This window comes from Mytilus galloprovincialis, chromosome 13 (genome assembly GCF_965363235.1).
Source record: "Mytilus galloprovincialis chromosome 13, xbMytGall1.hap1.1, whole genome shotgun sequence".
Lineage (NCBI taxonomy): Eukaryota > Metazoa > Mollusca > Bivalvia > Mytilida > Mytilidae > Mytilus > Mytilus galloprovincialis.
The window spans coordinates 66918330-66932083 of NC_134850.1; the positions used below are offsets into that span (position 1 = coordinate 66918330).

Genomic DNA, 13754 nt, shown 5'->3' on the forward strand with positions numbered 1-13754 from the left:
CTATTTTATTGTGTAAACGATAATATATCTGTCATTCTACTCAAGATTGATTAACAATTGGGACGTCTTTACATTCCTCTATAGGATCATAATTGATTTGGTATAATTTTGAATCTACATCCCCTAGAAAGATTTTTGTCAACTCGGTTTTATTTGCATATGCAAAAAGAAAATGTTGTGATATGATCATCAATCTACAACTTGGGGCGGATTTATGACAATAACATCAACGAACGAAACAACAACACAGTAACACCAGAAAACCACAAATTTACATCTGGTAGTCAACACTGTTTACTGCAGTTTGACTGATGGAAAAGTGTTCATAATTTATCATGATATGTTCAGCTCAACATTTACAAAGCAGAACACATCTCAACAGAAATATAATTTTAGTTTCTTGTGTATAATTCGGAGTTTAGTATGACGTCCATTATCACTGAACTAGTATACATATTTTTTAAGAGGCCAGCTGCAGGACGCCTCCGGGTGCGGGAGTTTCTCGCTACATTGAAGACCCATTGTTGGCCTTCGGCTGTTGTCTGCTCTATGGTCGGCTTGTTGTCGCTTTGACACATTCCCCATTTCCTTTCTCAATTTTACAAATACATGTAATGCCAAAATTTGAATGCTCAAGATAAACTGACTAGTAGGCGAGTGACTTTAACCACAAAATTTAATTTTTAATGCACCTACCTAACACACGGCTAAATTATATATCATTTGAAAGCTACACATCTGTACTATCTGTTTTGCCCGGTCGTAAAAAAATCGTACGGTGCAATTTCCGTCAAATCAAGACCTGAATAGCTTGAATGACTAGTTCATTTTTCATACGAAGATGACTTCATGCAAGAGTTTCTGGTGACGACTGAAAAGAAGCTATCATTATCTTTAAACTTTAAACTTCACTTTCCATTATATAGATGATGTCATCTCACTGAATAGTGCAAAATTTGTGACAATGTTGGACTCGTATTTTCCATTGAAATTGAAAATAAAAGACTCAAAATATATAGTTTACTCTATCACGTATCTAGAAATCGATGATGAGGGATGGTTGAGAACATGTTTTACGACAAAAGAGATGAGCATAAAACAACCCATAAAAACACCCCTTACATGTACTACCAATTCAATTATAAACTTTTCATTTCTATGTAACAACATTATAGCAACGCCTGCATATCTATACTACTAAAGGAGGAGACCGATTTCATTGAGCCTCAACTCCTCTGAAATAAAGGCAACTATAGTATACCGCTATTCAATAGTCATCAATCGATTTACTAGTAACTGAAATAAATCCGGGTCACAAAGCAAAAACTAGGAAAACGCATCAACTATAAGAGGAACACAACGATATAACAGAAACACAGAACTGCTACAAAAACAAACGCCAACATACAAAGAAACAGATTATTCGATACCAACTGCCATATGCCTGACTTGGTACAGGTCATTTGAAGAAAAATGGTGGTTTAAACATGTTTTAAACCAGAGTTCAAAAGCAAAATTTCATGGACGTCACTACGAGTTGGTTGACAATTATGAGATATCTGTTTTGCCAAATGACGACTGATAAGTTCCATCGACGTAACCAAATTGCCGTCATTTCTGCCGTGAATGTCACCAACCGAATAAGGCTTGGCACCGAGTTAGGAAATACATGAGCCACAAGACGGGTAAAAGAGTGCCGTGGTGTAGTGGTTAGTGCATCGGACTACCAACACAAAGGTTCCTGGTTCGATTCCCGTTCCGTGATGAAAATTTCAGGGACTGAATTTTCGGCTCTTTACTTGACACCATTTGTGAGTATGGTCTTGAGAAAACGATAAAAGTCCGTCGGAAGGGGACGATAAATGGCTGACCCGTGTTAAGAGAGAGCCATATCTCTTGCACGTTAAACACACCTTTGTAGATTTCGAAAAAGAGCAGGCTAATGCCGATACAAGGCAGCACTCGCACCCGCAAAGTGGAAAGCGATTAATTTAAGTTGCAAAACTTGTTTCCCAATCCACTATAAATAAATATGTTTAAACTAAGACGGGTGTCACATGTGGAACTTGATCTGTCTACCTTTTTGGAGCCCCTGAGTTCACTCAAAAAAAATTTGGGGGTTTGTGTTACTCAATCTGTAGTTTTATATGTTGTGTTTTGTATACTGTTCGTTGTCTTGTTCGTTTTTAATTATGAGTTTGATGTCCCTTTGACATATTTCGTCACTATTCAAGTAGTAAAAAGTTCAAAAATTATAGATCAGTGTAGCTAAATGTATCATGATAACGATTTGGTTCTATATATATATCACCGTGAGCAAATTAAGTTATTTTCGCGGATATTTGTCTTATTGCGTTAATCTTCTTCACTTTAATTTGAGGTGATACTGCAAGTCAATGTCTTTAAAGTAAAATAATACCAAAGGGACAATCAACATCACAAACCATGAATCAAATAAAGTTAATTAAAACCATGAACAAAATAAAATCAAAGTCCATGAGACGAACAACAGTCCAAAAAACACAGCATACCATGAAAACGAACACTCCTAAAACAGCGAATGATCTTATGAGGTCAGGAAGGGTATTTGACTTTTTCATTTTGTTATTTCAAAACTTATTATAGTGTTTTACATACACAATGACATGCATTTGTATTTTTAAAGCTTATGTAGAAAATACTCAAAGCATCTTTTATTCAAATAATTAAAGCGATTAAACTTCTAAACACATTAAATATGACTTACTATAACACGATTTTAAACTAAATAAGAAGCAGCCGCATTTTATTTAGTTCGTTTACATCCCGCTTAATACAACCAAGTGTTTCTAAACAAGGTTACTTATTTCAATGTTGCCTACATTTAGTCGCAAAGTAATGTTTGCATTTAAACATGATTACAAAAAGTAAAAAAGTTTGACTTCGTAAAAAACATATTTAAACCTCAATTACCCTGCATATATTCTTTTCTTACTTTAAATACCCCTTCTTTTATTATAGAAAATCATTCTCCTCCCTGATATTCACAATTAGCGATGTGCTATTTTAACATAGATTAACAAAATGATCGCTATTTGCAGATGGCAGATTTTTGGGCAACTGCAAACACTTCAATAGAAGGCTGTTCCATGAACAATAATTAATAATTGCATCTTAAAATTACAAAACAAATATTCCTTGACCTAAAACATATACATTTATTCATTTTTTTAGCATACAAATATCGATTCCCCAAGATATATTTTGCTTTTTGAATAATTTTTATTTTTTTTAGGATTTGTGATAAATTTCAATTTTCGGAAAATTTTGCGCATGGAATCTCTTATTTTTTGTTTGATTTGGAAATTATGTGTCATGTTCCATAAAGTTCATATGATCTTTTGGAAAATTTTATGGTACAAGAATTAGAAAATGGCGTTTTATTTAGTAATCGCAAAAATTGGAATGTTTTTTCATGACCTTTGACCTTGATTTAACAAAAATTGCACCGTACGATTTTTTTACGACCGGGCAAAACAGAAAGTACAGATTAACAGCTTTCGAATGATATATAATACAGCCGTGTGTTAGGTGGGTGCATTAAAGTCGTTAACTAAGCGTCTTTTTGAAATAAATCACTCGCCTATAGTGTTCTTGACGTGAGAAGTCAGGTTAAATAATACACGATGAGCAGTGTATTCAAAGTGGGAATCATTAAATAACAAATAATTGTATATGTCATGTATTTCTGGTCTAAACGGATAGACTACAGACGAAAATTTAATTTTAAATCTAAATAAGGAAACAGTAATATACAAGCATTTCAAAAGAAACAAATGGTGGTTCTTTTCTTGATGACTTGTTTGTTTCTTAATTTTAAGCAAACTTTGTATAGGAGCTAGATTATTTGAGCCTTTGTTGGACTTTCTGTTCTTTAAAAGTTTCCTCAGAGTTAAGTATTTTTGTTAATTGCTATTTATCAGTTATAAAACAGTAATAGAACATTGTCGATCGATCAAAATAGTCTCACATTTCAACTTTAATTCACACAGCCTGTTAGTTGACAAGAAATCCGGAAAACGTTGAAGATCCGTAATTTGATCCAACTATCTGTCCACTAAATACTCTTCCAACTCTGATCCATATACGATCGCCAACTTTAAGATCTAGTACAGCCGTTGCCGAATTGGTTTCATAGTCTGCATGGTTTCCAGCGTCTGTGAAAATGTGTCCTTTTACGATGCCATTTACAACCAACTCCGTCTCGATAGCTGTATTGTCTGAGCAGGTGATTGTCCAAGACAAGACATACGTTCCTTGCACGGTGCACACAAATTCTCCATCTAGAGAACTGTACGCATTACCATGATTAAGTTCTATGTGGTCAAATACAACCATCTGCTGAGTCGCTAGATGTAAAGTTTTTGTCAACTGGGTATAAAATGCAACATGGTGGGATGCAGATACTGGTGGTTGGTCTGTTATCAGAAGTCTTTTATCTATAAGTAATGAAAACATAAAATGTATGATACATATGCTACCCCGACCTTTAGACGAAATTCACATTTATTAATGTATTATTATATATACAGTAGTTCATTAGTACTATACTTCAAGTAGGAAACTTCCATGAAAGTGCGAATACTTAATTACTGATCCACTACAGAATATTTTGCACACAAATCATAGTACTGCATGATAAATGTACAGCACATGTACTTGGCGTATTTAACGATTGAAGATCTAAAAGTTTTGAACATTTCTTGCTATGTCATATTTTCACTATAGATGTGACGGTTTATACCAGATAAGTCGTCATTGACGTTTTAATTCAGTGTATTCATTTGCATAAATTAACAAATTAATTATAAATAAACTCATTATAGATACCAGGATTGAAATTTTATATTTGCGCCAGACGCGCAATTCGTCTAGAAAAGAATCATCAGTGACGCTCGAATAAACAAATATGTAAAAGGCCAAATAATTATAATACTATTTAATTCACCTTTGTGTTTTTGTCCAGAAAGTTCTCTATCGAATTTGGATTCCAGCTGTCTCATTTTCTCCGTCATCAGTTCCATTTCGGTTTTGTATAATTTATTTTCGGTAGTCAATACTTGTACCATAGCACGCAAGGTGTCAACATCATGTTGTAGTGTAGTGTCTTCAGTGTACACCAATGGCATGCAACAAAATGCCAAAATTGCATACACAGACATCTTTGTCGCTCTAGTTTTTACCGTATTTTCTTATCTTATCACTTACCTAAATGAATTCGGTGAAAGTTCAAACGTTCTTTACAATACTATTTCTTGAATTAAAATGTGTTTTATTTTCTATGTTTACACATTTATGTGTTTTGTTGTTCACCTCAAATCTTTCATGACTTTTGTCTAATTATATTAAAGACCGGAATTCATAAATTCAATTAATACATGTAATGAACTTTTAAAAAGGATGAAACTCTATACGCTAGAAGTCTTTGATAGATCCTTTTCGGTTCTGCATGTTGGATTGAAGATGAGCTATTATGATGTTGGTAATATAATGGAATGTTATGCTACTGTCATACAAGTGAGAGGTATGGCGCTATAAAAGCAGGTTCAGTCCACCATTTTCTACAATTGAAAGTGCCGGTACACAATCAGGAATATAATAATTGTTGTCTAATCGTTTGATGTGTTTTGTCATTTGGTTTTGTTATTTGATTACGGACTTTCCGTTTTGAATTTTCATCGGAGTTCAGTATTTTTGTGATTTTTCTTGTCTATGGCTGCTTGAACTTTTTGTAGACGATAATACATCTGTCACTTTACCCTAAATTGATATACAGTTGATACTCCTTCGCATGCTTTTACATTATTATACACTGTAGTTGATTCGATATAATTTTGTACGTATATCCTCCCTTCTGAAAGGTTTAGTTGTCCTGGACCATATTGTTTGGATCGCGATGTGACTTTTTTTAGCTCACCTTTCCAAAAGGAAATGTGAGCTTTTGCCATCACTTGGCGTCCGTCGTCGTCGTCCGTCGTCATCGTCCGTCCGTCCGTCGTCGTCGTCGTAAACTATTTCAAAGATCTTCTCCTCTGAAACTACTGCACCAATTCAAACCAAACTTCATCTGATTGATTCCTATGGTATCTAGAATAAAGTTTGTGTTTTAATTCCAATTTCATCAAAAAACATGGCCGCCATGGCTAAAAATAGAACATAGGGGTAAAATCAGTTTTTGGCTTATAACTCAAAAATCAAAGCATTTAGAGCAAATCTGACTGAGGTCAAATGGTTTATCAGGTCAAGATCTATCTACCCTGAAATTTTCAGATGAATCAGACAACCGATTGTTAGGTTGCTGCCTCTGAATTGGTTATTTTAAGGAAATTTTTCTGTTTTTGGTTATTATCATGAATATTATTATAGATAGAGATAAACTGTAAACAGCAAAAATGTTCAGCAAAATAAGATTTACAAATAAGTCAACATGACCGAAATGGTCAGTTGACCCCTTTAGGAGTTATGGCCCTTTATAGTCAATTTTTAATCATTTTCCGTAAATCTTAGTTATCTTTTACAAAAATCTTCTCCTCTGAAACTACTGGGCCAAATTTAACCTAACATGGCCAAAATCATTTTTAGGGTATTTAGTTTAAAAATTGTGTCCGGTGACCCGGCTAACCAACCAAGATGGCCGCCATGGCTAAAAATAGAACATAGGGGTAAAATGCAGTTTTTAGCTTAAACCTCAAAAAACAAAGCATTGAAAGCAAATCTGACATGCGATAAAATTGTTTATCATGTCAAGATCTATCTGCCCTGAAATTTTCAGATGAATCGGACAACCCGTTGTTGGGTTGTCGCCCCTGAATTGTTAATTTTAAGGAAATTTTGCTGTTTTTTGGTTATTATCTTGAATATTATTATAGATGTAGATAAACTCTAAACAGCAATAATGTAATGCTTGGGGTATACAATGTTTTTTTTATACTTTCATCATAAATTATATTATGAACACGAGACAAACGAGACATTTCAGTGTGTCCACTCTTGTTTTTTTTTGCTTTTGAAGATGATATGACAGAATCGAAGAACCATTTATATAAATTGAAAACCCAAAATAATCATTCATGGAAGATTTAAGCAAAACAATTTAAGGTGAGCGATTCAGGCTCTTGAGAGCCTCTTGTTTAATAACATGGTCGATAATATGATAATACATCACAAGGAAATGATACGGGGTAAACATCAACGAACAACAACACAGTAACACTAGAAAGGAAATGATACGGGGTAAACATCAACGAACAACAACACAGTAAGGGAGCTACCATTTGATTTTTATGGGGGGGGGGGGGCTAGGATGAAAAATTTTGTCCTACATTTTTTTTTAGCTGTAATCTCTGTCCTGCCTTTTTATTTTTCACTCTAATCGGTCCTGCCTTTTATTTTAGTTTATCCTGACTTTTTTTTTAACCTAAATTGTCGTCCCGACTTTTTTTTTACTCAAAACTCCTGTCCTGCCTATTTTTTTCAAATTTCATCCTAGCCCCCCCCCCCCCCATAAAAATCAAATGGTAGCTCCCTAACACTAGAAAGGAAATGATACGGGGTAAACATCAACGAACAACAACACAGTAACACTAGAAAGGAAATGATACGGGGTAAACATCAACGAACAACAACACAGTAACACTAGAAAGGAAATGATACGGGGTAAACATCAACGAACAACAACACATGCAGTAACACTAGAAAGGAAATGATACGGGGTAAACATCAACGAACAACAACACAGTAACACTAGAAGGGAAATGATACGGGGAACGGGGTAAACATCAACGAACAACAACACAGTAACACTAGAAAACCATAGAAATACATCTAGAGGTCAACATTGTTTATTGCAATGAATGAGTGTTCATATGATATGTTCATCTTTTCTAATTCGGCAAAGAAGTAGACACTCAACAAAGACATAAATTTACAGCGCGTCACCACTACCAAAGTTTCCATTTTAAGGATTGTAAAAAATTAGATGGCGTAATGGTTTTGCAGGGCCGTAGCGTAATGGAGGCAAATGAGGCAAATGCCTCACTTTTGAAACGACGACCAAACTTTTAAAGTGTCATTTTTTTTTAATTATAGATTTTACATTATTAATATGCAAGTTTTGCGTTTCAAATTATCTACCAGCACACTACTACATCCAATATGTTCAATCTGCAGCAGCGATTGCAGCTTTTACCATAGCGAATCGATGACGGTAAAAAAATAAGTGTTCCGAATACAAATCAAAATAAAAAAAATTGAAACAAATCTTAATGTCGTTACAAAACTGGTTGAAGATGGGTATTTTAAAGAGAAAAATATGAAACAGGTAACTCATGAGTATACAAACACCCCTATAAATATGCTGGCTTAATACTTTCCTTGGTTTATTTTTAAATCGATTATAGTTATTAATCTTTACAGTAAAATAATTCATTGGCCAAAAATATAATAATTATTCATAATTAATTTAAACAAAATCATGAAGCGCCTTTTCTATGGAAGTCTTAAAAATGTATAAGGCAATTCTTGATTTTTATTTATCTTTAGTAAAAGTAGGAATGATATATTTTTGGTATTGTTTGAAAATAATTTTTTTCGTGTTTCTTTTTCTGTTTATGATCAGCATTGTCTGGTTGTATGCAAGCGTGTTCCATTGATTCTAGTGCGGTAGGTCGTGGGTTCGAACCGCGGTAGGTCAAACCAATGACTTAAAAAATGATAGAATAATGTGTCCAAGTAAAGGTCTTCCATCAGAATAATGTGTTCAGATAGGTCTTCCAGCGGAATGTTTACAGATAACTTGTGATCACTTGTGACATTAGAACGTCAAAAATCCGGTTAAGTAACAATGTTGGTCTATTTTTCTCTGTACCTATTCTTATGGTTAATGATTATGTATAATAAATATATTCTTATTGATGCTCGTCTTATAGAAGCTTATAACTTGATGTTGGACATACATATATTTTATATATATATACATAAGTCAAGAACGTGTGTTGAAGCAGTACAGGTCACAGGAGAAAAGGAAAGTTTTAGTTGACCAACAGAGATTAACTTTAATATTGAAACTTGATTTGTTACTTACTAGGCTAGTTAATAAAAAAAACCGCATTTCTGTTATATTTTTTTATTTTTTATTATAGATGGTAATGCTGGAAAAAGCTTCTCCCGCACATGTCAGGCACCCGAACCACCCTAAAAAAAAAGGCGAATTGCCTCAATTTAAACAGACCTGCCCTACGGCCTTGTTTTGGAGGAATTTTTAACATAGAGCAATTGTATATATGATATGTATGTACCTGTAGCATTATTAATCACCTGGAAAAGGTTCATGGGACAGTAGGGGCGAGATTTATTACAACGAGACTACGATTTCAAATCACTAGAATTAGGGTCGTGTCAGTCACAAAAATTCTACTTGCATTAACATAACATGCAGTTCAAAAGAATGTTTTACGGTTGTAAATTATGTAAATTTCTCACAAAAATATGACTTGTAAAAAATGTTCAAAAGACAAAAAAATAGCAACTGGTATTCCTGTACAATTTGGTTGATGATTTGGAATCATCATACACTCAGCAAGTTAATCATGAGGAATTTCTAGTAAAAGCAAAACTAAACGATTTAAAAGCCTAAGCGTTATGAAAACCGTTTTAAAGTGTCAATATAGTGAATTATTCAATAAACTGAAGAATAACTGAAATGCACTTGACACCCAGCCAATATCAAAATATGGGCCAGTTCAAAAGAATGTTTTACGGTTGTATATTATGTAAATTTCTCACAAAAATATGACTTGTAAAAAATGTTCAAAAGACAAAAAAATAGCAACTGGTATTCCTGTACAATTTGGTTGATGATTTGGAATCATCATACACTCAGCAAGTTAAAATCATGAGGAATTTCTAGTAAAAGCAAAACTAAACGATTTAAAAGCTTATAAGCGTTATGAAAACCGTTTTAAAGTGTCAATATAGTGAATTATTCAATAAACTGAAGAATAACTGAAATGCACTTGACACCCAGCCAATATCAAAATATGGGCCATTTATATTAACACTATTTTGTGCCACATAAACCATGATATATGTACAACATACAATGTATTTTTAACACATTCTCAATTTTAAAATAAGACCTCATTCTTCGTGAGACTGTCAAGCACACGACTTGAAGAAGATGTGTCCCAAATCAGTGGAGGCGTCCAGAACGACTGAGATAACGGTTGTAAATTATGTAAAATTCTCAAATTCTCACAAAATATGATTTGAGGCATTTGAGGGAACAACCATTTTTAACTCCAAAAAGGGGGGTATGCTTTAAAAAAAAAAAAAAAAGATATTCTGTTTTCCGAATTGATGAAAAAAATATTCTGATTTTGAAATGACTTATGTTTATTTCTTTAATCAATATTGTATTACCTAGTTCTGTTTTTTCTATTTTTTCTATTTATTTTTTTTTATACTTTTGCACCTTTGCTCTCTATTTTTTTTTTTATAGTTTCTTTGGATTTGCTTATATTTTTCATGTGACGATGTACCAAGAAAATTAATTTGACTGTAAATTGCCTAATATTATGTAAAAGTAAAACTTGAATTTCCCGCATAAATAACTTTTTGAACTATATACCCTTTGGAAACCTTTTTTGTTTACAGGAAGTTAAGATCACTTCCGTCTTTACATGCGCAGTGAACTCTAAATTGTCAATAAACCGCTAGCAGGTAAAAATTACATTTTTAATGTTTCTTCTTCTTTCAGTTACGTTGTGCATGAAAGGCATGACAAATCAAATTTCTGAAGCCCTTTTGAAATGTCTGGTACAAGAAAATTAAACAATATTTGCATTTATAACGTTAAAAATAAATTTTATGCAAAAATCTCTTAAAAATTGACATATCCACATAATATTTTTATTGACTATTGTTTCCTGGGCTCTTGCAAAAGGCTAGGTAATTTCTGAAAGGGTATTACAATTGGCTTCACTCTATGGGCCTTATTTGCGCAGAGGCCACACTTTAAGTGTACCATTTACATACATTTAAACAGGTTGGGCTCAAGTCATGAAACATGGGGTGGTGCCAGGTTTGTGGGATGAACACGTTTTTCTGGGGTCAAAAACCCCACAAAACTGGGGTAAAAAACAACGTTCATAGTTTTCACATAAACTGTGAAAAACCGTTCATAGTTTTCACATAAACTGTGAAAAACCGCACCATGTCAAGAGGGGATAGGACCTTTATCAGGACTCCGGGATCGGGTTTTTTTAAGCTCGGGATTTCGGGATTGACCCTTTCGGGATCCGGGAATCCCTTTTTTCTGATTTCGGGACGTCAGGATTTCCTTTATTTAAATTCGGGACCTCGGGATTTCGTTTTTTTAAGTCCGGGATTTCGGGATCAGGACCCCTCCTATCCCCCCTCATGTCAGCTGTTGCGGTAAACTTTATCCAACATGAACTTTTATTTACGTTACTATTATAACTCTATTTTAACAAGTTCATTTAAAAGGTATAATTCTTCCATAAGAATAGCAAAGTATTCTATAAAATATATAGTAAGTTGGAAACTGTATTTTAAATCATCATAAGATAGTTTCATTTACATCTTCACTTAATTATTCTGTTCTTACACAGTAATATAGTTCATTTTGAGTCATTCTTTATTCTTGCAAAGGGAGATAATTTCAGCATCTCCGATACAAAATGAAAAACAGTTTTTGGTATTGTTTTGTTAATTATGCCCTCCATAGAATTTAACAAAAGTCAAAAGATAAATCAACCAATAGAAAGCTTTGTTTCATACTGCTCATGCATTGTTGTTCAAGATGGAGTAATGTTAGTCGGCAAAGTTAGTGAGAAAGACAATTTGTCTAGAAAGTAAAGAAATGATATGGTATTATTGATAAATGACTTGATTTTGACACTTCCGGTTATGAAGCCCATTTGTCCTGAGACTTGCACAAAAGAATAAATATTGCCATGGCAAACAACTTAACGTAAACAAAAGTTCATGTTGGATAAAGATTACCGCAACAGCTGACATGGTGCGGTTTTTCACAGTTTATGTGAAAACTATGAACGAAGTTTTTTACCCCAGTTTTGTGGGTTTTTTCGACCCCAGAAAAACGTGTTTATCCCACAAACCTGGGACCACCCCATGTTTCATGACTTGAGCCCAACCTGTTAAAGTCTTACTGCCCAAGCCCACTGGTGAAGTTAATATCCACACCAAAAGGGATAATTGATCTATGTAGGAAAATTATAGAAAAGTTTGTGAAAATATGGAAAATCAATGAAATTAGCATTTGAAGATCAAAGGAAACACCAAAATCACTTAAATAGGTGATAACTGAATTTTTCAAATCACTGAAATAGGTGATAATGAAATGATTCAAATCACTTGTTTAATTAGCACCCCTGACTGGTTATTTGTACACAAACAAGTCTACTCTAGAAGTACAATGTGTAATCAGTACAAGCGTGATGTAAATTAAAAGATAAAGACTTACTACAACAAAATGTACATTTAGCCAATCAACAGTCCATCATAAGAAAAGCAATAAATTGTCTGACTGCTTTTAGAGTAAAAAAAGCTGCTAAAATAGTCTGGTTGGGCACTTTAACCTCCATTTTCAAAAGTGCCATGTCGTGAACATGCTAAATTGTGTACTCTTAAAGCATTAGTGTACAAATTTACATCAAAGTCAGCCAAATTCAAAGACTTATTAGAAAAAACTTGTTTTCTGAAAATTTTAATTTTCATTTCATTTCTATACTAGTCATGGATTTATCAAGCATTCCATAGGAGTCTGGATCCGGTTTTCAGATCCTCAACCAAATGTTATGAAACTTTTACACAATGCTTATAACCATAAAACACCTATCAAGTTTGAATTTTGGTGGGGTCACTTTTACAGTTCTAATTATATATATACATGTAAGGTTGTGCCCCTTTACAAATTGGGAAAATTCATGGAATATTTGTTCTTGACTTATATCCTCATGATCCTTTTATAACGTTCCATGCAAACAGGGCATCATTTGTGGTCAGTGGACACATTCCCCATTTGTTTAGCATTTGTTTAGTATGAGACATTGACCACCTACGCATTATTGTTGGAATTATTGGCATGGATATACATGTACATATGTACATGTGTAAAGTACATTGTAGGTACATTGTCTTTTAAATTTGTAATAGCCTAGAGAGTTGAAGGAAATACACTGTAGCCAAGAAAGTGATGAAAAATTGCCATTGGCTTAGATCAATAATCCTACATGTATTTAAGTAATTTATACAATTTGAATCCAAAACATTTAAAAACACTAAAAAAATAGATAAAGATTTATAATAAACTTTCACATGCACATTAATGTATCTTAGTATTAAAAACATATGCATGTCTTTATTTTGAAATCCACAAAACTTATATTTTTAGCAGAAAGACAAAACAATGTACATGTATCTCTATTTCTACTCCTGTACTAAAATGTATGTGTCACCCTTTTAGGAGCAAATGGTAAAAATCTATTTAAAAGTACAAAAGTAAATGTAATATGGAGAGAAGCATCTACATGTATAAGCACTTTATATTAGATACCCCAACTGTATCTGAAACATCTATACATTACAATCCAGTGTTCTCCCCAGGCGGTTTTAGTGCCGCGATTTTCAGCGCTATTTCAATTTCCCGCTGTCCTATTGCACTTACCGCAGTA

General features: G+C 33.5%; 2 protein-coding genes across 4 annotated transcripts in view; one reads left to right on the forward strand and one right to left on the reverse strand.

The window, feature by feature from the left end:
- Positions 1-3936: 3936 nt before the first annotated feature.
- Positions 3937-5216, reverse strand: LOC143057881 (complement C1q-like protein 4). The gene is made up of 2 exons (XM_076231334.1): positions 4988-5216; positions 3937-4478 (listed from the first exon to the last, which is right to left on the reverse strand). The coding sequence occupies exons 1-2, from the start codon at positions 5199-5201 to the stop codon at positions 4036-4038; spliced, it is 657 nt and encodes a 218-aa protein (XP_076087449.1). The 5' UTR covers positions 5202-5216; the 3' UTR covers positions 3937-4035.
- Positions 5217-10692: 5476 nt separating this feature from the next.
- The window catches only part of LOC143057911 (calmodulin-binding transcription activator 2-like), a 96100-nt gene continuing 93038 nt past the window's right edge, over positions 10693-13754 (forward strand). For all 3 annotated transcript variants that reach the window (XM_076231370.1, XM_076231369.1, XM_076231371.1), the window contains exon 1: positions 10693-10758. The gene's annotated coding sequence lies outside the window, so the exon portion shown is untranslated. The remainder of the gene's footprint in view (positions 10759-13754) is intronic.